Source organism: Malaclemys terrapin, chromosome 1 (assembly GCF_027887155.1).
Source record: "Malaclemys terrapin pileata isolate rMalTer1 chromosome 1, rMalTer1.hap1, whole genome shotgun sequence".
NCBI lineage: Eukaryota > Metazoa > Chordata > Testudines > Emydidae > Malaclemys > Malaclemys terrapin.
In genome coordinates this window covers 123,038,279-123,065,873 of record NC_071505.1, presented here as the reverse complement: position 1 = coordinate 123,065,873, position 27,595 = coordinate 123,038,279, and the positions used below count along the sequence as shown (strand labels likewise).

General features: G+C 39.6%; 1 protein-coding gene across 9 annotated transcripts in view; it reads left to right on the top strand.

Annotated features, from left to right (window-relative positions):
* Positions 1-27,595, top strand: part of SCUBE1 (signal peptide, CUB domain and EGF like domain containing 1) — a 293,422-nt gene that overhangs the window by 42,686 nt on the left and 223,141 nt on the right. For all 9 annotated transcript variants that reach the window (XM_054037763.1, XM_054037745.1, XM_054037800.1 and 6 more), the window contains exon 3: positions 1,823-1,951. In XM_054037763.1, the coding sequence (XP_053893738.1) occupies positions 1,823-1,951 (129 nt within the window). The remainder of the gene's footprint in view (positions 1-1,822; positions 1,952-27,595) is intronic.

Here is a 27,595-nt window from a genome sequence, read left to right as displayed (position 1 = left end):
TTGTAAGCAAGTATTTTTTAAGTGAGGTGAAACTTGGCGTACGCAAGACAAATCAGCCTCTTGAAAGGGGTACAGTAGTCTGGAAAGGTTGAGAACCACTGGATTAAAACATATCTCTGTTTCACTTGTTTCACTTTGTGTGGTTGGGTTCATCTGGAAAGGGGTCACAATGTTATCAAAGCCTGACAAGCTAAGGGTGGCTGAAATTCGAGAATCAACAGACTGGACTAACTCTATAGTTATCACAGAAAAAAGCCAAATATTGGCCTTATAGGTGGAATAAGAGAAGGTAAATGAAGCTATACACAGGGAGCAATTTGAATAAAATGAAAAATATACAGGGTTAATATAACTGACCATGTTCCTAGTTCGAATTCCTGGTATATTCTACTCACTAAAGAATCATTGCTCTACCTAATCACATTTAATACCCTACTTGGGCACTGCAGTTGCTTAGGACTTGTGTTTATGAATAAACTTCCTGGGCACTGTTTATTCCAAGTGCATCAACGAGCTATTTGGAGACACAGGATGGAGTGGTTATAATGATTATGACTCTCATTGCTGATCTGTTGGCATTTCTCAAAGCACAGTCAGAGACCAAAATGAGCCCGATCTCTGTACTTTGTCACCTTTGTTCAAGTTTTCAGAAAATGATTTAAATTAATCGGTCCTTCTCCCTTGGTGTTTTACCTACAGTTCTGGAGATACAAATTTCTGTCATCCAGCATGGTGAATTCCATTGAATAACAGTGAGTCCCTGAAAAAGACTCCCTACCTGCAAAATGGGTAGAATGTATGGCTCCAGTACTAATTTTATATAGTTTTTTGTACATGGAAGTGGAATAGTCCTCTAACCTGTTGGTAGAATTGAATAGTGTCACGTGAACAACTTGAGAGAAGAAGGCAAAAAAGATCTGTTCTCTCTGTTAATTTTTCTAGTCTAGCTGTCTATGGAACCACATTAGCTTTATTATTAATGTAATACAAATAAATAACACCTAGAATCTCTAACCGAAGTAGGGCCCTATGGACCTAAGCAGTGTACACTCATACAGTAACAGAAAGATGCTATCCAAATAGCTTAGACCCAAAATATACAAGACAGACAAAGGATCGGGGAAAGGAAGTACTATTACACCCAATTTAGAGAAGAGGAACTGAGGCACAGAGATTAAATGACTTGCCCAAGGTCATTCAGGAAGTCTGGGGCAGAGCCAGAAATGGAACCCCCATCCTCTGAGTCCCAGTACAGTGATTTTACCCCAGGACCATCCCCTCTTCTCACTATAAGTTGAAAATAACAGAGCACTTCAAAATGGTGGTTTCAGTTCACGTGGAATCTCAACCCCAGTTTTGGTAGACGGGGCCCTTAATATTGAATTAATGCCATAAAATAGTACTGTGAGGTAGTGTAATATTTATGAATGATTCATAAAGTATCCTTGCTGGACAAATTCCAGATTGCCCACCTAAATTCATCCCTGTGCTGTTTCAATTTCTGAGGGGAATATAGTTATTCCTCAAGCCCCTCCTAAAAAGTGTTCTCATGAAACAGAATGGCTGCTATGTTGTACCCACAAGGTTGCTGAAATTCAGTCCTAGCTGATCTCTTACATATACATTCCATAATGCACTCTGAGATCTCTGTTGTGTAAAAGTTGTAATATAAATGTATGATATAATATTCAGATATGTTTATTCAATGTTACAAATTTAGCAGGGGGAATATTTCTGTATGCTGACACCCATAATCCAGGATAAACAGAATTCTTGGTAAAATCTTTTAATGAAAATTGCTTTTCCCCACCCTGTGTTTTAGACATTGACGAGTGTGAAAATGACTTCTACAATGGGGGTTGTGTCCATGAGTGCATCAACATTCCGGGCAACTACAGGTGCACGTGCTATGATGGATTCATGTTGGCCCATGACGGTCACAACTGTCTTGGTAAGTAATTAATGTGGTGAAGATGAGTGACTCAGTTTGTGCATTTTACCTATTAAGTTGTGGTTAGCAAGCCATATTTTCTCTCTGAATTCTGTAGTCAGGCATATATTATCAGTTAAAACCTAATCCAAACCCCACTGAAATAGACTGGAATCTTTCCATTGAGTCCAATGGCCTTTGGATTAGGCCCTTAATATGTTCACTGAGCCTGAGAATGACAAGCTTTGCTTCTCCTAGCCCTCAATCCATTCAAATCTAATTTGTCCATCCCTAATGTATATCAAAAAGCCACTGCCACACTTACGCTGAATGTTATTTTTTTTCTTCAGAAAAGTTACCTGTCTTCATTTCCTTCCCTTTTTTTTTTTTAGAGAACTCTCTCTCTCTCTCTCTCTCTCTCTCTCTCTCTATTGTCTCCAACTCCTACCATTCCAGCACTAGGAAACCCATTGTCCTATGTTTTAAAGTCTGGCTCATTGTTTTCAATGCAGTAGCAGGGTATCAGTAACTGGTGTACATTAGCAGGACCACATGACCAGCCTTTCATGTGATTTTTAAAAAAACGAAACTCCTAGGGGACTAGAAGAATTAATAATAGTTAAGCAATACTATTACTGGTAGACACTTGGCCAGGGACTAATCCAGTTCTTAACTGTCAAAGCTACAAGTCTGGTGAGAGTACAGGATTCCTGGGGAGTAGAACAGTGCAATGGTACAATTATAACTATGTTACCAGTGTTTAAGTCAGAGATGGGCACAAGCTGCCAGATGTGCATGCAGATTCACATCTGGATTTCAAACACCCAAGGTTCAGGGATGTTTGGATCCAAGATTTTGGTTCATACCCATTTCATGATTTTCAAACATGTTTGGGAATGAAGATGTATATTCCCACATTCTGTAAATTAAAGATGTGTACATATTACATTTAGTGCCATTACATCCATTTATAACTGCTACTGCAAGTCCCCCATCCCTACCTTCATGATAGGTCTTTGTGCTGAATCCTAGTGTCCATGCTTCCTGCCTTCCATTCAGCTGTGCATGTACAAGTACATGTGCACATACATGTACAATCCGCAATAGACTGAGTTGCTCAAAAATCCCAGGCACAAATTCCAGTGACCAGTGTTTTGACACAGACCAAACATCATTGTGGGGTAGTATGTGTAAAATCATATGGTAGGTAGTAGGCACTGACTGGCACAGCTGACATTTTAGTCTGGTTAAAGCTGAAAACCCTGTTTACATAGTGAAAATTGGGAGATCAGATAATGAATAACAAATAATATTGTCCAGTAATGTCAATCTGCACTCAGTGAGGCTGTGGAACAACTAGAATTTTTGAGCAGGTGTTCCTTAATCTTGCAGCTCATATATTTCCCCCATTGTTCATTTTCATGCTGGAGTGATGTTTGTTCAGATGGGTTGTACATCCAGCCTATTAACGGCTTTTTGACCTGAGCTTCCAAATTTTGTCTGTCACAAAAACAAACAGAAATTTAAAAGGCTCTGAACAGACTAATGTATAAATATAGCTCTAGACTTTCCCTCCATTCTTCACAGTATTCTAAAAGTCTGTCAGTAAATTTAGGTTAAAGCTTTCTGGGCAAGATCATCCTCCTGGATTAATGTGTTTCAAATAGAGATGGTCAAATTAATAATTATATGAGAACATGGGTTTTTCGTCTATTAAGAACAGTCTTTTTTTTAAAAAAACTATTCATACTAATGTTCATGAATATCTAATAAAACAGGGCACAAACCATGTTCAAATAGCACAGTCAGTGCATGAATGTGTGTGGAAATGTGTGTGTGGTTATTGCTTCTTGTTTTGTTTTGTTTTGTTTATTTTGCTGTATTCGACCGGTTTTATTTTCAGCTCAATTTTGGTGTGATCTTCTCGATGGTGAGGGCTGGGTGTGGTGTGCTAACAAACAGAAGACAAGGGGCATGAACTGATAAACACACATTCATTAGATCTGTGGGGTTTTCCTGCAGGTCTCCAGCATCATGGCTCTCCATTGCCTAAGCCAAAACCCCCATCTGGAGGGTCTTCAGAGCAGAGAATGGAACTCTGCTGACTGTGCAGATACTCAAATTTTCTCCATTGACTTTAGGTCAGCCACATGTTTTGGAGGGCATGACCCACAATAATATAGAACATTATACTGAAACTCATGGAGTTTCCTAGAGTAGCTTCACGCCTCCTACAAGAGGGCATGGTCCTCCCCAACATATTCTTCAAGTATTGACCTAAGATTTACCAAGAGTCTCCTGCAGATGTGTCATGTTCAGTGGCTATCCCCCAGATCATGCTCCACTTTGTGAATTGGCACTCTTCATCCCATTCAAAAGCCTCTGCAAAGCTGACTGCACAGAGGAGATTCAGTGAACTAAGGAGGAGAGGGAATAATACTATGTGGGCTCCTCAGGATAGATATTTAGGACACTGGACTAAGGTTAAGTCTTCATCCTTTTGGGGACACATAGCTAGGAGATCAAGTATCAGGGGGTAGCCGTGTTAGTTTGTATCTATAAAAACAACAAGGAGTCTGGTGGTACCTTAAAGACTAACAGATTTATTTGGGCATAAGCTTTCGTGGGTAAAAACCTCACTTCTTCAGATGCTTTTTTTGTTTTTTTTTTATAGCTAGGAGAGGATATGTTCCTTGGAATGCATATTGAAAAGTTGGGATGGTGGATGATTGCTGGCATGTGGCAATAAAATAACTGATTTTATATTCTCACAATGAAAAGGAAATTAGGGGAACAGTCTCTCCTTTCCCCCTTTTAAAATTTTAAACCAATATACAGATGTTGAAATGTGCCCAATAGTGAGCCCTCAAGATGGAAGTCTTCAGTCCAGACAGTGGCAGTGCAAGACCCTTGCCATTCCGTACAATCATACTTTAACCTAGTCATGAATGACACTTTTTGGGGAGTGCCTGTGTCTCTTAGAAACTGGACATCAGTCATCAAAAGGGGAACATTCTTGTCTTTTTATATACAGGGTAGGTGTATGCATAACTTCCCGTAAACTGAGATGAGTATGCATGCCTTTAACCATTGAGTGACATTGTTGGCTGTCTTAATATTAGTAGCTGAGTTCATGAGCACTTAAATCCCAGACAAAGTGAGCTACAACAAACTGTGCATTTGCACAAGTGAAACTGCGATTTCCATCACTTTTTGGAAATTTTGGCCAGGGCGAACTTTGGCTATTTGCTGCCAAAGAAAAGAGATTTTTCCTTTCTTTTCTAATGGAGAAATTCAACCCTGGAATAAATAAGAGTTGCTGTGTGTCCCTTTTCCTCCACACATACATCCCTTCCTTTCAAAAACTACCTCTTGTTTCTGTGGTTAACAGGAAAAACCAGTAATGTTTTATTAAAATGGTACAAAATAGTTTCTCGCCAGTTAATGAACTGTTTTGCTGATATTTTTTCAGCTTTATGTACAAGTGATATCTCCAGCAAATCTCAAAGCCAAAGGATAGCCAGTTTGGGACTATATCATGTCTTTTATACATATCTCCATGACTTTTCTGGAAAAGCCATATAGTACTTGATCAGGATGAAATAAATAAGGCTCTATAGAAACTAAACAGGATTCTAAATTCTATAGAATTTAACATGCAATTATTTCAGTTCTACAGAATTAGTAAACCATCCTATGGAATTTAATAGTTATATTGCTACTATAACATTCCAGAGGTTGGTTTAAACATGGCCTCTTCTTTCTGTATTTAATTCAATAGGACCCTTCCATAAGAGTTTCATTGACATCACTAGAAGTTGTATGCTTGGATACAAGGCAGAGGTCACCCTATTGTAGTTCATTTGCTCTACAATTTTTAATGAGAGACTTATCGATAGTGATTCCCTAAGCTACACATGTGACTATGTAGCACTCTTGGGATTACACTTGACTTCTCTAGAACTCCACTGACCAGAGGATATAATCCAGTCATAGTTGAGAAGAAAGCTACATCATAGCCCCCACGTCTTTTGCTTCATACAGGGCCCTGCAAAATTTTGAACCATCCCTACTTGTCAAGGTTCACATTCCTTTCTAAGCCTCCACTGCATGTCTTTGTAATATAGTCAGTGTAGAAAAATGATTACAATCTTCTTCAGATGCAGCCAAAGATGGAGTTTTCTCAATTAATTAGACAAGATGAGGTTGATGGGTTAAGTGTTTTCTCCTGTGCTCGTATTTAAACATTTTCTCTTTCTTTCTAATGAAGTGAACTTTTTTTTTGGATGAGATTTCTTGGCTACAAATTTATACTGGAAAATATCCAAATCTGTCCTCTGGGGAGTTCAACTCGCTCTCTATTTGACACTTTTATTGAGGAATTTCTCAAATATAATGTGAAATGACACCATGGGGAATTCAAACTATGATGAGATCCTTGTCTTTCTAAAAATAACTGCTTTTAGTATTGCAGTCACTTGAAATAGCAGTAGTTCTCTTTGAATATTATTATTCTAAATTCTATTCAGTAGATACAAGACTAATGTTTAGGCTCTTGCAATAAGCTTTCTTTATTCTTAATTTGAAACCAGTAATGAAATATGCTTTCTGCTTCCATATATGAAGTACTGCTCTTATTTCTTAAAAGCAATTAGCTCACTTGTCCAGATGTTGTTTTCAGTTTTATTTTCTCCCATTGATTTATTGATAAATTAATTTTATTTCATGTCCTTCATAGTTTTAGCCATAGTGTCACTTTCAGTTGCTCTTTTTCTTCTAGCCAAGGCCCTGAAATAATTGACCATCCTTTCAATTGATGCCTAATAGCCATAGTAGATATAAATCATCCATAGTAAATATAAATTTTAAGATTAAATTCTGATTTTTGATATGCGGAGTGCTCCAGTGACATCTATAGGAGATGTCAGCATGAGCTTCAGTGGGTGGGATTTATCCCTTAAAAACTACTTATTCAGAATATGATCTCAGGCCCAGTTCAGCAAAGCAACTAGACGCGTTCTTAATGCCCATTATCAGCAGTGGGATTTACAGTTAAGCACCAGATTAAGTGTTTTGCTGAAGGGATCGACTTAAGTGTGAACTTAAATGCTTTGCTAAATTAGGTCCCTAGAATCATATTCTGAAAGATGATGGGCCTGTATGGGTAGAATTTAGCACTTAATTTATTGCTATCTTTTGATTAGAAGAGTTGCTGATTTCTTTGGGGAATTGTATTATCTAATGGATCACTCTGCTGGTAGCTCTGTGGATAAAGCAGTTATATACCAACACACTGGTGCCTAGACACCGCTATCTTTGCATGAGCTCTTGCCATGATTTCAAAGATTTAAGCACGGGGTGAGGTGGCTAAAGCACCGGTGCTGTAAGGCTTCTTCCATTTCAGACTAAGGTGCAACATGGGTGTGGGGAGGGTTGTATTTCTATGCTGCTGCTGTTGTGGAGACTTTAGAATTTGTTGTTACTTTCTACCATAATGTCTGTGAGTTCCGAGTAGCAGCCAGGGTGATAAATGGAGAATGACTTGAGTCTAGCAGGGAAGAGAGAGAGATTGATTTTCTTGCTTTTCAGTCTAATCCTGGCTCTGTCACTGTTTTACTCTGTGGTTTCCAATCTATAAAATTGGGTTAATAATATTTACCTACCTACCTCACTGGAGTGTTGTATGAATGGCAGGAAGAAAGTATGGTCAGCTCCTAGTAATGGTCTTCTGGGAAGATGTCTGTGCTGATTTTATATCTCACAGCAATCTTTCATGGCACTGACAATGAGGTTTGTTGACGCACTTACAGTGTCCTGCTGGGGGTGGATGAGGTGGTGCTATTGTAGTCCAGATCTTGCATCTGAGAAATTCCAGATAGTGGTGATGAGCAATTTCCCTATCTCCTCAGAGACCCTCAACTATAGGACACTGCTTACTTAGTCTGGTCATGTATCCTGCTCCACATGAATTTGAGGCTGCTGGGAGAGACAGTGAGATGTACTGGGTTGAAGCATTGCCACCACTGTATAGATGATACTCAGCTCTATGTTTTGTCTTCACTAAACGTGGATTCTGCTTTTTTCTGTGGAGTCAAAAATGACTTCTAGGCTTTGGGCTTCAGTGGGAAAAAAGGTGCTGTAGAGAATACAGTGAGCTGAGACTATTTTAGAGAAAAGTTCAGGTGTTCAGTTTTGTTAAACTGACAACAAGATACATGGGAGGAGATCTCAGGCTGAGATGCAGGACTGGATGGAGGAAGAGGAGTCAGGAGTAAAAAGGCAGATTTGACAATCACCAGCATGAAGATGATGGTTGAAATTGTGTGAATGGATGTGTGTACCTAAAGAAAGGGAGTAAAGTGAGAGGAGGGGGTCAAAGATGGAGTCCAAAGGGACCACCATGGAGAGTGGAGAAGGAAGACCTACCTATTCAGATGCAGTAGGAATGATCAGAGAGAGGAGAAGCACCAGGAGGAGGACAGTTACAATAGCCAAGCAGGAAGATGTGACAAACATAGTTAAAAGCAGCATAGTTCAAGGAGGATAAGAATGGGATATAGACCTGAGATTCAGCCAGGAAACCTTGGTAAGGGCAATTCTCACTGCTAGCCACAGCTAACCATTCCAAAGCTATTCAACAGTTCAGAAAGTGGAGACGAATGCCTTGTCTATTTGAAACTGGAAGCTGAGAGAGCCTTGTTTTGCAAGATTTCCTGGCCAGAGTGGCTGATGTTTCTCTGTACCAAGTCTTCTGTTTCCCAATCGCTAATCTGAATATGAAAAAATAAGGAAAGAAAACAATGTGTACAGGTTATACATGGAGGAACATTATTTGGATTGATTGTTGCATTTAAAATCCTCCAAATTGCATTGTTCTTCTCCTGGAGGCAGAATTATGAAGATATCATTATCAGTCTTTCTTCCCGCCCCCCCCCCAATATTGAAATTACTGTCTTAGTAGAAATCCAACTAAACTGAATCCACATTTGGGGAAATTATCACGAGTCCTGTTTTTACACCAGGAATAAATTTAATTGTATCAGTAATCAATTTTGCCCTTTGCATAGCTCAATAAAAGCGTTATTCATAGCTCTCTGGACGCCGCCTCCACCCCCAGCTATCATCTGTAACATTCCCTTTTTAACAGGAGTTAGTGTTGCTTTATTACAAAAACATTTTCTGTTTTCCAGATTGCATTCACCTTAACACGTTAGTTTATATTTCATAGAGAAGTTTTTTCTTTAACATCTCCAGGCAATAAGCCTTCTTAAGTAGGTGTCATACAGTTGTTCACCACCACCAAACAAGACACAAGATAATATAGACAATAATTTTTATTTTAATATGTTAATTTTAGTTATATTCTTCTGTATGGTGTTACTTGCTATACTATCCAAGCACTTCACAAACACTTAATGGATTTATACTCATGACATCCCGGTGAGGAAAGAAAGTATTATTTTCTACATTTTAATAATTTTTGTATGCCTCAGTTCCCTATTTAAGTGACCTCCTGATCTCCACACCAGATAGACCTTTGAGGATTTGAGCCTAAGTGTGAGCTTGATGATCCTGTTGTTGTTGTTAAAAATAGTACTCCTAAAGCATCTTTCAGTTGAATGTTTTATAAACTTTAATTAAATCTCATAACAACCTTTGGACATCAATAAGTGATTAGTGGTTTTACAGGGGTTACTTCCACCTGTATTGCACTGCAGCCATCTTTAACAATACACAGTCTTACTGCACAACACTTTGGGACAGGAAGTGAATTGACATTGCCGAACGTTATTACCTGGGTTGGAAACAGGAGAGCAAAAGAAGTCATGTCTCTCTCTAAATGCATTTCGGGGCAGGGCATAAAACCAAGAACCTAACTTCTTGTGGTCATTTAGAAGCTAATGGCCCATTTCGTAAAAGTTGGGATGCTAGCCCCAATGTACTGGCCTGATTCCAACCCAGATGATGATATGCTGCAATTTCAATTGGATAATATATATAAAATTTTAAAATGGCAGTTCAGCACTTTTCACATTCAGCACTTCAGTGCCCTCCCTTTGCTGTCAAGGATCATTTGATCTTTTTTAAACTGTTTGTTTATTTTAACAAGTTTACAAATTCTTGCCATGTAAATATCAGAAACAAACTGACTGAACTGAAAATGGAGATATCCTATCTCCTAGAACGGACCTTGAAAGATCATCGAGTCCAACCCCCTGCCTTCACTAGCAGGACCAAGTACTGATTTTGCTCCAGATCCCTAAGTGGCCCCCTCAAGGATTGAACTCACAACCCTGGGTTTAGCAGACCAATGCTCAAACCACTGAGCTATCCCAAACCAATCATTGCAACAATTAGCTACACCGGAATATAGTCATCAGATCTTTCTTTTTAGCAGGATGTTACAGAGTGACCATCATTACAACACATGTAATTTCTAGTAATTTTATTAAATTGAATGAAATCTCTATATACACATATTTAACAGACCAGGCATGTCTATCAAATGTTACTATATAGTTTATTTTTTTAAAAATTCAGTTTGAAACAAAAACCTACCTGATGCCTCTCCCACACTTTTGGGATGAATGTGTAAACTGGGGATGGGGTTGGCTGAATCTGTCTCTGAACCTAAAGCAGGAGGGGAGTTGCAAATATATAAGAAATCATTTCATATACTCCCAGATGCGAAATGTCGACAAGTTGTAACACTAATTGATTTACGCTTGCATAATCATTGGCGTGGTTAAAGAGAGCAGTGCCTTACTTTTGATTCAGCTTTATTTTTTCTTCCCTCTCTTCAGACAGCTGCATGCAATATGTTGCTCACATGAACTCCAAATGAATGCTTCTATTACTGATGTTTATTTTTCTTTATATTACCCAACAGTTCAAATAGATTTTTTTCCTGTTAAAACATTGAACATTTAAAATGTGAAACTAAACAACTTTTGGAAAGCTTCATACATTTCATAAACACAAATATTTTTAAGAGAAACTGAATGATTGGCCATTCATTTGGTCCTCCTCCAGCTGCCTTCCCCCTAGTTTGCTAAACCTACTTGACGGGTAGGGATCAGACCATTTGGTACTGTCACCCTCTAATACACTAGATATGCCTTTAATGATATTATCAGTCATAAATTCTCTTAAAGATTTTCATAGTTGCAAATCTGATTGAAACCCCTTGGCACTCAGAGGAGGGATGTAGAAACCCAATGGCTTTATTTTAATAACTCTTCATTTTTATTAAAACACATACAAAACCACACACTTTTATCGACTAAAGCCCTTACTCTTTTACAGCAAGCATTTTGCATGAGTAGGGATTTCAGGGTTTGGCAGTTGTTTGAGGTCTAGGAGGAGGCCAGACTTTCAAAATGAGTTGCAATAGGTGCACCAGCAAAAATCCACATTGTAGATTGAAGTGAAGTGCACAAGTAACTGATTTTTATACACAAATGGAAAGTTTCTCTGTATGGAAACAGGTGAATGCATGTTTATTTTACTTTTGTGCCATGTTTTTAAAACCTAACATTAGAAGTAGCAGTTCCTAGTCATATCATGTTTTACAAAATATTTCTAACTCCCTACTTGTTCAGAGAATTGATTTTACTTTTAATAGTGTTATATCAGTTTAAAACAGTCACTAGTCCCCTTTGATTCAGTTTTTTGCCTCAAATGAATTATTACAATGACAAACACATCTAAGGCACTGAACCCTTTAGTATTCAGATGCACAAAATTAAATACCTGAATTTAATAATGATCAATAGTCATCCGCATGTACTACAGTCCAGTGATTCTCAAACTTTTTTACGGGGGACTCCTTTCACACAGCAAGCCTCTGAGTGCGACCCTCCTTACAAATTAAAAACACCTTTTAATATATTTAATACCATTATAAATGCTGGAGGCAAAGCGGCGTTTGGGGTGGAGGCTGACAGCTCATGACCCCCGACATAATAACCTTGTGACCCCATGAGGGGTCACAACCCCCAGTTTGAGAACCCCTTTACTACATCTTCCATCCATGGATCTCTATGTGTTGTACAAATACTAATGAATTAAGCCTCAAAGCTCACCTTTAATGTAGTGTTATAATTATAGGATTAATTTTGATGTTGCTACCCTTCCTGCCCTCCTCTTGTCCTCATGGCTGTTTTTAAGTTTTATTGTTTTTCTCCCTTATCTGCTTCTTACTACTGGCCATGTGGTAATTACTGGAAAGTTCCAGGAGTCCCTTCATTCAAATCCTCACAAACATCAGGTCTTTGGCTTGTCTGGAAAAGTTTATTTTGTATAGTCCAGCAGGGACTGCAAAGTGCCGCTTGAAGCGCGGTGGAGTATAGATTTGCCCACACTCACCTCTGACTCTCCTCTTTCCCTCTCAGGTGACCCCTCCCCCACCAGCAGCTTGAACCCCTATCCTGTAAGCCCATCCTCCTCCAAATTAGAGTGAGTTGCATTGTAGTCTGGCAAACAGAGACACAGTGCCACTCAGGTTTGACTAGGGTTACCGTATTTAAAAAATAAAAAAAGAGGACACTCCACCGGGCCCTGGACGGGGCTTTGATTACCAAAAAGCCGGACATGTCCGGGAAAAACTGGACGTATGGTAACCCTAGGTCTGACCTGGCCAAAAAGTGATCAGACAGTGGCCCTGCAGGGTCTGAGGCCTATATAGTCCAGGCACATGTCATCTGTTAACAGTTTGTGCCCCCATTAATAGAAGTACTAGTTCACAAAACAAGTCCAAGAGAGGCATTTTTAGTACCTCAGGCTTGGTTAGCATGACTCTGGTCAAAGGGCATAAGACAGGGGTGGGCAAACTTTTTGGCCCGAGGGCCACATCTGGGTATGGAAATTTGTATGGCAGGTCATGAATGCTCATGAAATTGGAGTTGGGGTGCAGGAGGGGGTGAGGGCTCTGGCTGGGGGTGCAGGCTCCGGGGTAGGGCCAGAAATGAGGAGTTCAGGGTGTAGGAGGGGGGCCTTGGGCTGGGGTGAGGGCCCCTGCTGGGGATGAGGGCTCTGGGGTGAGGCTGGGGATGAAGGGCTTGGGGTGTAGGAGGGTGTTCCAGGCTGGGACTGAGGGGTTTGGAGTGTGGGAGGGGGATCGGAGTGGGGGCAGGGAGTTGGGACATGGCGGGTGGCTCAGGGGTGCAGGCTCGGGGAAGCGCTTACCTCAAGCGGTTTCCGGAAGCAGCAGGATGTCCCCCCTCCAGCTCCTATGCAGAGGCACAGCCAGGCGGCCCTGCGCACTGCCCCATCCAAAGGTGCAGCCCCTGCAGCTCCCATTGGGTGCAGTTCCCAGCCAATGGGAGCTGCGGAGGCAGCGCTTGGGGCAGGAGCAATGTGTGGAGTGGAGGCCCCTGGCTGCCTCTATGCGTAGGAGCCAGAAGGGGAACATGCTGCTGCTTCTGGGAGCCATGTGGAGTGGCCCCCGACCCTGCTTCCCGGCTGGAGCATCAGAGCGGAGCAAGCCCCAGACCCCACTCCCCGGCAGGAGCTCGAAGGCTGGATTAAAATGGCTGGTTGGCTGGATGTGGCCCGTAGGCCATAGTTTGCCCACCCTAAGGCATAAGACCTTCCCATAAGTCCAAAGAAATGGTCATGGCTAAAGATCTATGGCCTATGAACGATGTCTCTTTTAAAGGCATGCTCCATTAGACCATGGATGGGAACCACGGGTGCTGACGTTTGTTTTTGCCGGTGGGTGCGCCTCTCTGTCCCCTCCCCAGTGTGAGCATGGGCAGGGCCTCGCGGGGAAGAAGCTGAGCACGGGCAGGGCCTACTCAGGTCAGAGTGGCAGGTGGGGTGTAAGGGGAAGAGGCCAAGTGTGGGCAGGGCCTCTGGGCAGAGCATGGGCAGAGAAGGAGGCGGGGCCACAGTCCAGGCATCAGAGCACACACAAGATTAATCGGGCCATGTGGATTTTTTTTGGTCGATGCTTGAGCCCCGGAACCCACAGTGTCAGCACCTATGGTAGGAACTGTTATCTCCATTTTTACATACCATATGGGAAACTGAGACACAGAGAAGTTAGAGAGCTCTAATTTCTGTATCCCTGAGTGTTTGGATGCCCAACGTCAGCTACCTGACTTTTCAGAGCTGCAATCCCATGGATATCAGTTGGAGCTGTAAGTGGTCAGCACCTTCAAAAATTTGTGCCCTTAGTGTAGTTAAGCTTGGAAGCTCACTTTTGAAAAAGTGTCCCTAGATTATTGTCCAGTGTTTCACACAGAAAAAAGCCAGGAATTCTGATTCTAAGGGGCCTGATCCAAAGCCATTGAAGTTAGTGGATCATTGATCTAAAGCTCATTGAAGATAGGTTCTGAGTCCTGTGCTTTTGCCATAAGACATTCCTTCTGCCAGTCCCCAGGAGTCTTTACATGAAAGCTTTCCTTCTGAGCACATCTTAAATATTTGGGCACCCAAAATTAACCTCCTGTGTTTACGTGACAGAGCTTTCTTTGCATGTTAATTTACTATCTGCTTGCTTTTTTCATCCACTGAGACCTAAAAGGTACCAAAACGAGAGTGAGTTTGGGTCAGCTCAATTGTAAATGTTGTTAGGTCTGAGGAAACACTGTAATAAAAATTATGGAGTAAATCTTGGTCAATGACAACTAGGAAGGAATAATCTCAGCCTATCATAAATAAAGAACCCAGAAGTTGTATGTCAGCAAAATTGATTTCTGCCTCTTATTTCTGCAAGTATTCCTGTGATTTGATTTTTAAATACTCCCATAGAGGAGGCAGTCGATCAAACTAAGTTAGTGGCTTACATTGACACTGTACTCACAAATATGTTCTACAGTATGTTAGCATGAGCCAGTAATTTGGAAGCCAGATTCTACTCTTTGATGTGTATTTGGCTCTCATTAAATTAGAGAGAAACTTTAAGGTGGGATATGTCTCTACTGTACATGTGTTGATCCAGTTAGTTGTAATCGGATACCTGGAGTGGCCTTTATGTAAACACAAATGGTGTCTCTGTCAATATAAGTACTTTTGAACTGCATCACTATAGTACCTGAGCACCTGCTATTTTTGTGGGAGCCACTGAAATAAGGAGGGCACGGGTGATTGGGAGAAGAAAAGGTGTGCAAGGGTGGATTGATAAATTATTATTCATTTTTATTTATAATACAGTACTTGTAATTACACTGTAGTTACATAGCATTTAGGATATAGTTATGCTTTAGCTACGTTTCCTGATAACTAATTATCACTAATTCACATAACCAGAGCTTACCTATATGACCATATACTTATCTCTTTGGTTTCATATTTAATACATGTAGTTTTAGAATCCAAGTGTAGTAACTGTGTTGTATTTATGTTATCTTTATATTTAGATTGTTAGTTAACATCCTGGTTTTAGTAGTAATGATCAAAAAGTAATTAGTAATTATCTTACAGTGTAATTGCAGTGCAAGTATAGTGTAATTAGAGTAAAAAATGTAACCATATTTTTTTTCTCAGGGCTTGTCTAAACAAAGAGTTAGTGCACAGCAAGCTGGGGCATACATCTACAGTGAACGAGCATGCTCACACTCACTAACTTCAAAAGTTCTGTAGTTCAAATTGCAGTAGATCAAAGCACACTGCAGAACATCTAGTGTGTGGTAGTAGGATCCACATGGCAGTTAGAGCACTATAGATTTACACGCCAGCTTGCCACTTACTAACTCTCTGTTTAGTCAAGTCCTAAAATGGACGAGCACTAAAAGTAAACTATGATAATCAATACTCTTGTTAAGCAGGTCCCAGGCCAAAATCTTGGTTTCTATCACTCTTTGTAGGGCCCTGTTCTTGCAATTTGATGCACACAGTGGATTCGTGAACCCATGTAGAGTCCCACTGACTTCAGTAGGACTATGTGCAGGTGTAAAGGACTGGAGCATATCGTAAGATCAGCGCCTAAAACTCTTTGGGCCTAATCCAAACCCTACAGAAGTCAGTTGGGTTCTTTCCACTGATTAAATGGGCTTTGGATCAGACCCTTTCTATGTAAAGAAATGGCAGTATCTCACTATGCATTACACAATGGAAACGTATCCAATTACATGATATAACATTACCCTAAAAGGGAGGAATTCTCTAGCTTAATGATACCAAAACAAACATATGGACAAAATTATGATAACACCTTTTAATATGGCATTTGGAAGACTACAGGTAATAGCTAAAAAAGAAATAAATGTATTTCTGGACTTGGCAGTACCAAAATGATGGTTCAAAAAATTGGAAGGACTTTGGAGAAGAACACAAAGAAATGCTTAAGGGGCTGCAGAGATTGATATATATGGAAAATCTGGAAAGAAACTGAATATACATAACTGTAAATAAACTAGTAACTGAAATCCCATGCTGTCACACAAGTGTAATTCATAAAATAATGTATGTAAAAAAGCTGAAAATGTGGGCTCTGGTTTCATTGTGCTGTGTTATAGTGAGCAATGTTGCTGTTTGTACACGATCCCCAAAATTTTTGCACAGAGCTGCCCCCGGCTGGAGGCACAACTACCCGTTTGTTACCCCATTTACCTGTTACTTCCACCTCCTCTGATCAACTGTCACATACCAACTGCCCCAGTAGCAGCGAGAAGTAAGGGTGGCATGGTATGGGGAGGTCGTCACTTTTTGGGGGTAGAGGGGTGGTCATCACAGCCTGAAATATTTTCAAACAGGGTCCTAGCAAAAAAAGTTTGAGAACCTCTGGCCTATGCTGGTTGTGTTGTTGTGTGGGTGGTTGTCTTGTTTTGTGTCTAGGGGAGTTGTGCTGGGATATTTGTGTGGGTGGCAGTTGGGTGCGTGGGTAACCAAGTAATCTACCATTTGTGCAGTCTCCCTCATACAACCCATGAAATTATTGCATGTAAATAAGCTGTAAAGTAAGGTTCGTGATTGGCTGAGTTGCCTTTGATATCACAATGGTCTTCTTGTGATTTAGATACATGCCTTACTGAATCTGTACACTGCACAGGTATAATTCTTAAGCTCAAAAGGGCTGAGATTGGATGGTAACAAACAGTGAATCTCAGTGATGATTGAATCTGGTGAAATTCTGAGCAAAAAGAGCTCTCAACCATGCTAGTAGTTGTTTCAATATTTTCACACTGACGCTACAGACATAATAGCTTCAGAGTGATACACACACATTCCTGGAGTCATATTATATAGATGAGAACTGAGGGAGCATATGATAACCCTTTCCAGATATGGGAATAGGGGTGAGAACCAAGGAGACATTGTTTCATTTTGTCATAGCTAAGGAAAATTTTGGCTGAATATCACTGGGGGGAAAGTTTTTATAATGATAATGATTAGACAGTGTAATAATCTCCTAAGCAAAGTATTTGAAGCTTTGCTCGAGTCATTTAAAACAGAATGGACAAAGCACTGAAGAATGTTAAGTGGATATTTATTTATTAAGATTTCAGTTTTATAAATATGCCACACCAAAGGGTGCCTTTCCAAAACTCCAGGACTTTGTGGTATACATTAAAAACAATATAATATAGGAGATACATGATCTAATAAGGCTTCTACATCTGTTTTTCTTCAGTTTTAAAGCAGGTTTAAAAATAAAATAACCAAATTATTTAAATATGTGTGAATTTTTTAAAATGTCTGTGACACTGCAAAAATTGTGTTTAAATTGATTTTTGTAAGTATTCCTAATGTACTGTCATCCCAAGCATTATTGTTTACAAAAGAAAAAGTGTATAATCTTTCAAGGTTGAAATGGTATAAATATGGACTGAAAATCTTTTCTATTATTTACTTAGTGTAATATAAAAGTACCTATAATACATTGTTAGCTAAATACTAGAAAAAGAAAACTAATGACACTGTGTATAGCATTTTGGCTCTATATTAAGAAAAAAGTCTTCTAATTCACTATGATAAAATCTATGGGTTGCTATATTTAGACTCAACTGGGAATTTCAACTCTTTTTTTTTTTAATGCTCTTTAGAAGCATTGCAAAACTTCCTTTGTTTAACTCTGTCTCTCATTTATGTTGAAGAGCTAAGTGAGAAACTGCTTCTGAAACTAGGCAGAGATGCAATAAAAAGTATTAATATGACAGGCAACATTGAGCTGCACATCCCATTATTGATTTATAGAATTAGAAATGGCCTTGTACTTCGAGAACAGGTTAGGGAGTCGAATAATCTGAATTCTCTGTTCCAGGGGCTTGTTTTGTGACTGAGGGCACAAGTCATTTAGCATTTGATCCTGCAAGAGGCTAAGCACTCTGGTCCCAATCCATCAAAGCACTTAGGTGCCAATCCAGTATGTGCTTATGCGTGCAACTCCTTGCACGGTCAAGGCATTATCTTCTCTGACTCAATTTTCTCCTGTGTTAAATGGGTGTGATACTTACCTATGAGTGTCAAGTCTTAATTTATGTTTGTGAAAAGCTTTTAGATTCTCAGTTGGAAGATGTGATACAGTGCAAAGGTTTAAAATTACTGGAAAGAGTCCCGTTGATTTCAGTGGAATATTTTGAGTGACTGTAGGCCCAGTCTCTCAAATTTATTTGATTGTATGTTGAAAGCATGTAAAGCTTATTCCTATGTTGTGAAATCACATGAACATTGGGGGGTTGGACTGAGTTTCAGTTTAAGTGAGTTTGAAATCAAAACTTCAAATGAAAAACTGAAGGGGATCAAGTCTACATGATTCAAAAGTAAGAAGGTTCCAGTGAATGGCAACTGTAATTTCACACAGCTTTAGTTCTCAAGTTGGAGTTAACATGTGCGCACCAAATCACTACTCTATGATATCTTCGTGACAGTACTTCAAGGAGTTATGTGGCCGCAACTGGCTGTGGCCAATCAGACATAAGAATATAGTATTTGTCAATACCAGATCAGAACAGTGATTCGTCTAGTCTAGTATTCTGTCTCTGAAAACAACCAATATCAGATGTTTCAGAGGAAGATATAAGAAATCCCATAATGAAATAACCTGCCCATAGAGTGTTTCTTCTTAACCGCTGCCAATTAGAGGTTGGCTTATGCAGAAAGCATGTGGTTTATATCCCCTGTAAATATTTTATCCTGTCTAATGTAACTGTGGATGTTTTCATGATCCACATAATCCATTGTTTAAAATCTTTAAAATCTACTAAACTGTTGGACTGGTATCTCATGGCAATGAGTTCTGCAGGTTAATTATGTGTTTTGGTTTAAAAAATATATTTTATCGGTTTGAAATCTGTTACCTTTCAATCAATCACTTGTGGAAAATTCCTACAATAATAATAGAAAATGCTTACCTTTTAATTAGTTTTTTTTTTAATCCTACAAAATTAAATAAAGAATTATATTCCTGCTATAGAATTTCATCAAATGGGATTCAAGATACCGGTAGGAAAGATATAACTCTGTTAAATTCTACAAATGTTTTACAGCAATTTCTATATAAGCATATTGATTTCATCCCTATTAAATTCATTAGCACTTTCCATGAGGGGATGATGCAGATGCTTCTGTAGTGTCTTTTAGCTGCTCAGTGGATGACAACACCCTCAATTATATCAACCATAGCAACACCAACTGCTCTTTGAAAGAGCTACAGGTAGCTAAGCTTGTTCATTTAGTTTGTAATGCAACACACACATAATTAGTATCTAAATGTTTTATACCTATGGAAGCATTTTTTAATTAAATGTTTTCTAAGGTCTTGATAGCTGGAAAAGCCACATAGTTGGAGTTCTAACAAGATTTCTAGCAGCGTATATCTGTGTAACAGAGGGCATAATTAAAATGAATGATGTCTCATTTTACATTTAAAAAAAAATCTTAACACGTAGGTAGTATCTTTTACCCTGAAAGGTCTTGATTTTATTTTTAAGACACAACCTGTAGCCTGAATAATCTCTTATGCAGGTTATTGATATGTAGGGGGCTGGAAATTCTGGACTAGATCCTCAGCTGGCATAAATTGGTATATTTCCATTGTACCTATGACAATTTACACTGGGTGAGGATCTGGCCCCCTATGTGTTTTAGGATCATGAACTTTGTAACTTTGCTTTGTTGGGATGTAGCATTGTCCCTGCACAGAGTGAGAAAATGGGTTCTTGGGCTACCTCTTCCCCAGGTGTGGAACTTGTGAAGTTGGCAGGAACGGGGTAGTTTATCGTGGAGACAGCATTCCCCACTCATTCACTCTCACTTCCCAGCAAGGATATTGTCTGGGTTTTTTGCTCCCTTGCACTTGCAGAAATGAAGAGGAGCATATAACACATTAAAGTATAATCCTTAGAGTGCTCCTTATATATCTAACAAAATCTGGTTGGAATGCTTTCCATGCTATCCCAAATGTCTTTCATCGAAAGCCACATTCTTCCAATGCATCTGGGATTGCCCAGTTATTAAGAATCTCTGCTTCTAAATTCAGCGGGTCTGTTATAAGATTATGATAAACCAATATCAATTAACATCATCACTCTTCCTGCATGGTATTACCAATGCTGCTGCTTCATCTGTGGGAATAGTCAATACCTTTTTCCTACTTGCTTAAAAGCATATACTTGTCCTCTGGATCTCCAGTATATCATCCTTCTGTTGAAACCTGAAATAAATAATTTGTTTAGTATTTATAGTGTCTAAATCTGACACACATGTAAATTAAGGAAGCAGTCAAACACATTTTTCAGACCATATTTTGGATAGATTATTTGGAATAAAATCCCTTAACAGTTTGTAAATTGAAGAAATCCATAAACAGGTTCTCTCCACTATCCTATGCTACAACTGGCAACTGACTCTTCCACCTCTGTCACCAAAAAATGTTTTTTCCACATTCAGAACACTTTCCATGGTATATTGGGCATTGCTTCTGCATTTTGCCAATATGATAACTAGAGCTGGTTGAAAATTGGAGTTCCATAATTTCCCCCCAGAGGATAGGTATTTTGAAACTTGTTTTAATTCTGAATGGGGTGAAAAGTAAAAATAAACTTTTTTTTTGTGGAAAAGTTCCAAAAAAATTCTGATTGAAATCAACCTTTTTCAAAATTCACAGATAGAAATATTCCATTTTACTTTATTGAACTGAATAAAAATTTCATTTTAGATTGGTTTGTCATTAATCTGTGTTTGCCTGAGCTGCCATGGTGCCTTATGGGAATGGTAGTTCAGGTGCCTCATCTCCACCTTCTCTTCTATGGAAGAGGCCCCCATCTGGCCCATAATGGAAAATGGGCACTTTGCGCCTAAACTATGTCTTCCATCAGGCTTTGTGACAGTTCAAGGAAACACAGATTAATGTCTGACTGATCCAAAACAAAATGTTTCAATTCAGTTTGACCAAACTAGGGTGACCATACGTCTCATTTTGGCTGGGACATTCCCTTTTTTAAGCCCTGTCCCGGCCGTCCTGACTTTTTTGGTACTATAACCCTGACAGCAGAACTGGGAGCTGAGCACTAATAACATTAGGTTTTTTGAAAACCCCACTGTGATGGAGCAGAGCAACCTCATAGGAGCAGGAGCATCTGGGCTTAACTAGCCCTGTCCCCCATTCTCCCATACCTGCAGCCAATGCCGGCCAGGAGGGAGAAGAAAAGGACAGAGCCTGGCTCAGTTAAGGGCTGGCTGGCAAAGAGGCCTCTCTATGTGAGGGGAGCTCCACTACAACCCTGACAGCCAGAAGAGCTGCAGGGTGAGAAGCACTGCATCCCTGACCGAGAGAGACTGTTGAGGAGACTGGGGATGACCCAGCAGTGAGTGAATTTTACTATTTGACTGTAAGGGCATTGTGGGTCTACACCCTTTCCAGCCTTATATTCGTCCCCGCCCAGAGGGACCTGAAGCTGGGACAGGATGCCACAAAAGGGCCACAAGGGGGCACTACTCCAAGAGAGCCACTACAGGCCTTTTGGACTATAAGGATCACTCCCAAAACTGTAGGACCCTGTCAATGTTTCTTCACACAGGGCCCTGGGCTGGGACCCAGTGGAGAGGGAGGGCCCAGGTCTCCCTTCCACACCTCTTTAAGGGCTGAGGCTGAAATGCAAGTGGAGGCCAGAAGATTCCTGGCCTAAGGTCAGGAACCAGGAATCTCTGCCAGGTCAGCGAAGCAAGAGGTTATTTGTTTTTTAATATTTTAAATAAGAAGATTGAGCAAAGTATTGCTATACCCACTTTATAGTTAGGGAATCTGTGTCAGAGAGATTTGTTGTCAAAGCCTTTAGATTTGTGTTTAACTTTGTTCAAAACAAAGTCTTATTGAGGTCAAATATGACAGATAAGTACAAAATATAGATTGACAGAATATAGTGACGTTGGCAGTAGAGAAATCATACATAGCCATATTGTTCATGATCCTGGCATGGGTGAGCTTTAGGGGAGGATGTAAGAAAGGTGTAAGCAGTCAGAAACTATGAGGAAGTATAGGAACTGCTTTCTGTGTATGTGTGAGGTAACAGTTGCCCAAAAGACATAGCAAGGAGGCAAGACTATCACAAAAGATGACCTGACATGAAGACTGGGCAGTTCACACGATCCCTCCTCAAGCTTTCCCTGAGTTGGTCTGATTCCGTACGCAATCTACAGATTACTGTTTGGCCAATATTTTCAAACCTTAGGGCCTAAAGTTAGGCTACTAAATCCATGCTTAGGCATCTGAACAGAAGCAGTCTCATTTTCAAAAGCGCTAGGCACCCCAGATCCCATGGAAATCTATGGGAACTGCAGGCATATGCTACCTTTATTTAGCTATATGTGGGCCTCTAATATAGATTTAGGAACCTAAATTTAAGGGCACTCAGGTTTGAGACTATTGGCCTTTACTAAATATTTTGCAAAAAGAGCAGTTAACTTACTTTGAAAAGCTGTTAGGGAATTATGTTCTGTTCAAACAGGATTGTCAAGGGATACATATATGTGTGTGTATTTGTGTGTGTATGTATATAAAAGGAGAGATGATTAACAAGAATATAGAGGCTTCAAGTAAAATGTCATTTTAGTGAGCTCTAGTGTTTATTTTGGAAATGCTAAAAGCCGTGAAAAGTGTTTTGATGTCTTAAAAGGGCAAATTGTGGTGCCTGATTGTTTATGAGAAAGAAAGAAACAAATGACAACAGCAGACTTGACCTATGTGCTCTGTTGGCATAATAGCATTGAGGCAGTTTATTTCTGTTCAGTAAATGGGCAGACATCATACAAGCTAATATTAAGCTATCTATTTGAAGGGAATGAAATTATTCCCTGTTATGACAGAACACAGGCTTCAGCTACATTTGCAGAGAGTGGAAAGATATTTGATTATTATTTTTTAATCAGTGTGGGGAATATAAACTTTTTTTTTCATTGTATTGTTTTCTTGGGGTTCCAGTTTAAGGACAAAATACCATAATGAATAACCCAAATATTAGCACAGCAGGTTGGGAGCGATTCAGGAAAACTGGTTTATTATCTTAGCCTTGGATGCTGAGCAGACAGTCTGGCTGCATTTATAGTCTCCAAAAGCGATGTTTTTTGTTGATTAGAATAGAGATGATGATTTATTACTAGAACTGGATAAATACCACTAAAAACTTCCCGCAAGTTATTGCTTTTCAAAGGCATCGGCTTCAGCCACACTTGTGCCTTACTGTCTTTTATTTTCAATGGAAATTTGAGAAATCCAAATACAAATAGCCCCAGAAAGCGAAATTTAAGCTCCCACATTCAAGTGCTTCTATCAAAGCAAATGAGAGCAAATGAAAACCCAATTACGTTACATCAGTGACTGTGGAGCAGACCAACAATTAAAGCTCAATAAATGACACTATTTATAGGAGATGGGATACTGTTTGACACATCATGGGATCAAGCTCCCATTGAGCTAGAGGCTGTACACCTTCATGATAAAAAGATAGCTCCAAAGAATGTACAGTCTATACAGTTAATTGATAATTTGTGCAATTTATTCTCCATCTTAGAGATGTGTTTTCACTTTTAAGATAAAAGAAACCCTTGAAGGGGTAAATGCATTTTTCTTTTCTAAAGAATTTGTGTTATGTAGACAAACTTTTCAGCTAAATCTAATTGCCTCCACACACCAAAAGAAGAGGAAAAGCATTAAAAGAAACTGAAAAAAAGAAATGAAAAACAGGTTCCCACATAGAGCCATTGAGGTAAATTGATGTTGAGAATAATTATTTCTAATTAGAAGGATCCATGAAAGATGGAATAACCAGATAGTTGCCAGCTGATGCAATTATCAGTGTTTCTTATTTCTCCCTTTTTCTGCAAAACTTGTTTGGCTTTTGCAGGGTATCACAATTTTCATACTTTCTGTTTTTAAAGGGATATTTTAGTAAGCATTCACAGCTGTCGCTTTTTTCCCACCTTCTAAAGATGCATGTTATCTGTTGATCTGATCTATACTTTGTGTAAAGTTTCTATCACTGTGGTATCTAAATGCTGAGCTCATTGGTTTTCATTCTCCTTTTCATGCAATGTTTCTTCTCCACTTTTGCCACATTCCCTTTTTTAGTCCAGAGGCCAGATTTTTTCAGGTGTCTAGCTTTATGTACATATGTTTGAAAATTTTGGCCATGCTCTTAAAATCTCTGCGAGATCTACTCCCTCTCACCCTGAAGATATGCTTATTGCACATTCACAATCAGATATGTCCTTTTCTCATTCATTCATGCTCCTAATACCTACCTTTCCATTATCTAAAGGTGGTTCAATAAATGTGGCTAGCAATGATTTTACTTACAAACCTCTTGCTCTTTCACGACCACATCAGCTGGTGTGATCCATTATTCTCTTACCTTGACAAACTTGTCACCTGTTGTATGAGCATTTCAGCAGGAGCTGCTGTCTAAGACATCTAACCTAATACCATTTGCTCAACTCCCACAGCCACTTCCAGATTTAATCTTGGTGCCTCCAATGTCATCTTGAAATCAGATCTTCCAGGACGCCTACTGCACAACAAACTGGTGCACTCTTGAGGAGTGGAACAGGGAGGTGGAAAGAGGAAAGCACTGCTATATATAAATATAGCACTGCTAAATTATGATTAGGTTAAGTTCTAGGGATGGAAAACTTTGATTCAGATGAAATAACAGGCATGAATCTGAGTCATTTTTTAAATTTTAAGGAGTTCCATATGTACATATGTTTTTATCTGTTACATTTTGTGCACTTTTACCCTTCCCAGTTTATAGCAGAAATACAAGTAGCAAAATACTACAAGAGTAGCTATATGCAGTATTTCCACCTCAGGAAGGCCTTTTCTCAGTAGATTTGCAGACCAACTTCCTGACTAAAGAGGTTCAGAATGTACTGACTTTAAGGCTCAAACATCTCTACCCATTTCTTTTATAAGCCAAAAGGTGCCCCTCTCCCCTGGAACTATGTTTTGCTAAACTATCTTGAAGTCCTGCACTACTGTTACCAGCAATCCACTTCTCTGCCGCACAGTGCTACAGTGGCAAAAGCAGCATTCTGAGAGACCACTTCCAAAAGTTTTAAAGAAAAAGTTTTAGAGTAAAATTTTCAAAAGTTCCTCAGTGACTTAGGCATCCCATTTTCAAAAGTTACTTAGGAGCTTAACTCTCACTGAAACTCAATGGGACTTACTCACTTTTGAAATGAGACTTTGACTCTTGTGTCACTTAAACACTTATGATAATGTTGCCATATGGCAGAAACATAAAAAGAAGGCAGAGAAGAGATTCTCCAGGAAAAAGAATGGGGTGGGAGTGGATGTGCATCCCTTGACAATCAGTCTGCCTAGTTTGTTTCCATTTCTTTCCACTGCAAGCTTGTGGGTTTGGTCTCAGATGGGATTGACTTTAGAGGTGTCCTTTGGTTATTGGCTTTTTCCCTGGAATGTGTTGAAAAAGTATGGTTGATCAGAATTATTTTTCAAAGCGAGGCCCTTGGGGACACTGGCTGAAACAGGTGTGCCATCTTCATGTGGTAACTACTCTGAATTAGCCACGGTTGCAATACAGGTGGGCTGCTTTGACAGGTTTAGCAGATACATTAATTGAAAAGCCAGACGCATGTTTGTTGGTTTTACTAAAAAATACTCCATGAGCTGTAGTGACCAGACACACACACATGCTCCTCCACCTCATCCCACAATCCAAACCATGCACAAGGTCTAATTCAGTGGTTCTCAAACTTTTGTACTGGTGACCCCTTTTCAAATAGCAACTAAATTATTTGATGAACGTTATTAGACAGCTCCAACTAAGACTGTGCTTGACACTGTAGATAATAGGAGATATGGTTATTGTCCTCTAAGGCCCAGTCATGCAATGAGCTCTAATCAAGCTGGTCCCATGGTAGGGCTAAGGCCGAAATAGAGAGACAAACCAATGCTATACAGTGTACAAAGCAATCAGACTCTCAAAGTTTGCTGGGGGCGTTTCTACAGTATGGGAGTAAGCATGTTCTAGAGCCGAGTTGCTCCCTTTTCCTCAAATCTTCTCCTTTGTCTTTATTTTTTAATCATTTTGGTGCAAGTAACTGACAATATTTTGCTATTAGAAATTTCTCCCGTTGTTTTCAGAGTCTGAACTGTGTTAATGTTAACTCTAAGATACAAAGGGTAGGGATTGGTGGTAAATGGGGCAGTCTCATTACAGAAGTGGTAAATCATCAGATTTTACTGTCAAAAGCAGAAAAACATGTTGATAAATTATTGCATTGGTTTCAAATTATTCATCAGAATGGAAAGGCAATTGTTCAAGCTGTTTTGTGAAAATATAGACAGCAACACATGGAAAATGTCTCAGTTCGCTGCGAAATTGTGTTTTTGTGTATGGATCAAGTGAGATTTTTTTCTCCAGTTAGCATTAAGCTAATCTTCTAAAGAGATGAGTCTACAATCCAGTGTATAATTTTGAAGAAATTTAGTCCAAACACTGAAGACTGAATTAGGGCTATTTGTGTCAATATTAATTACTATTGCCACAAGGCCTATTCACTCACACATGCAGCCCCTTGCAAAATCGTCTGACTGCTCCTTCCCCTCCCAGCTCCAATGGCTTAGATGGTCTCTCCTAATGTGCTCCTCAAATGGCTCTGATGTGTCTGCTAAAGGGGTTCAGTCTCCCAAAGGGACAAGAGGAAGTGATAACATGTTGAGAATGGTGAGGGGCAAGTGGTGTTTGTGGGGGGAACTTGAGGGAATAGTGCCTCACAGTTTCCTGGTAAAAGGGAAAGTTGTTGCATGTTCCCATCCTGGTCCAGGATGAAAGAGGAGACATTCTTACTGTCTAGAGCTTGTTATCCTCATTACACTGCTCTGTGCCTGCATTTACCATCCTTTAGAGTGCTGGAGCTTGAGCAGTAAACATCACTCTCACATAGGTGGATCCCCCGGTCTTAGGTCGTCAGGCTCGGTAGGGATGACTGAACCAGCCCTCCATTGCAGTGTTAATTACCAATCAGGTTTCTCTAGCATTTCAAATCTCCTGGATGCAGTGTACCTGCCTAAGCAACATGTCTGGTAATTTCATTCCATTGGTTTTCCTGAAGAAATAATTACTGCAGTAGCTATGCCAACCCTGCTGAGGCATTTATAGTTTTTGTCCCTTTCTGAAATGTTGGCACTTCCTGTGAAATAACTGGTTGGTTGTTTGCAATGCCTCACAAAAAGAACAAATTGTGAGTTTCTTGGGTGGC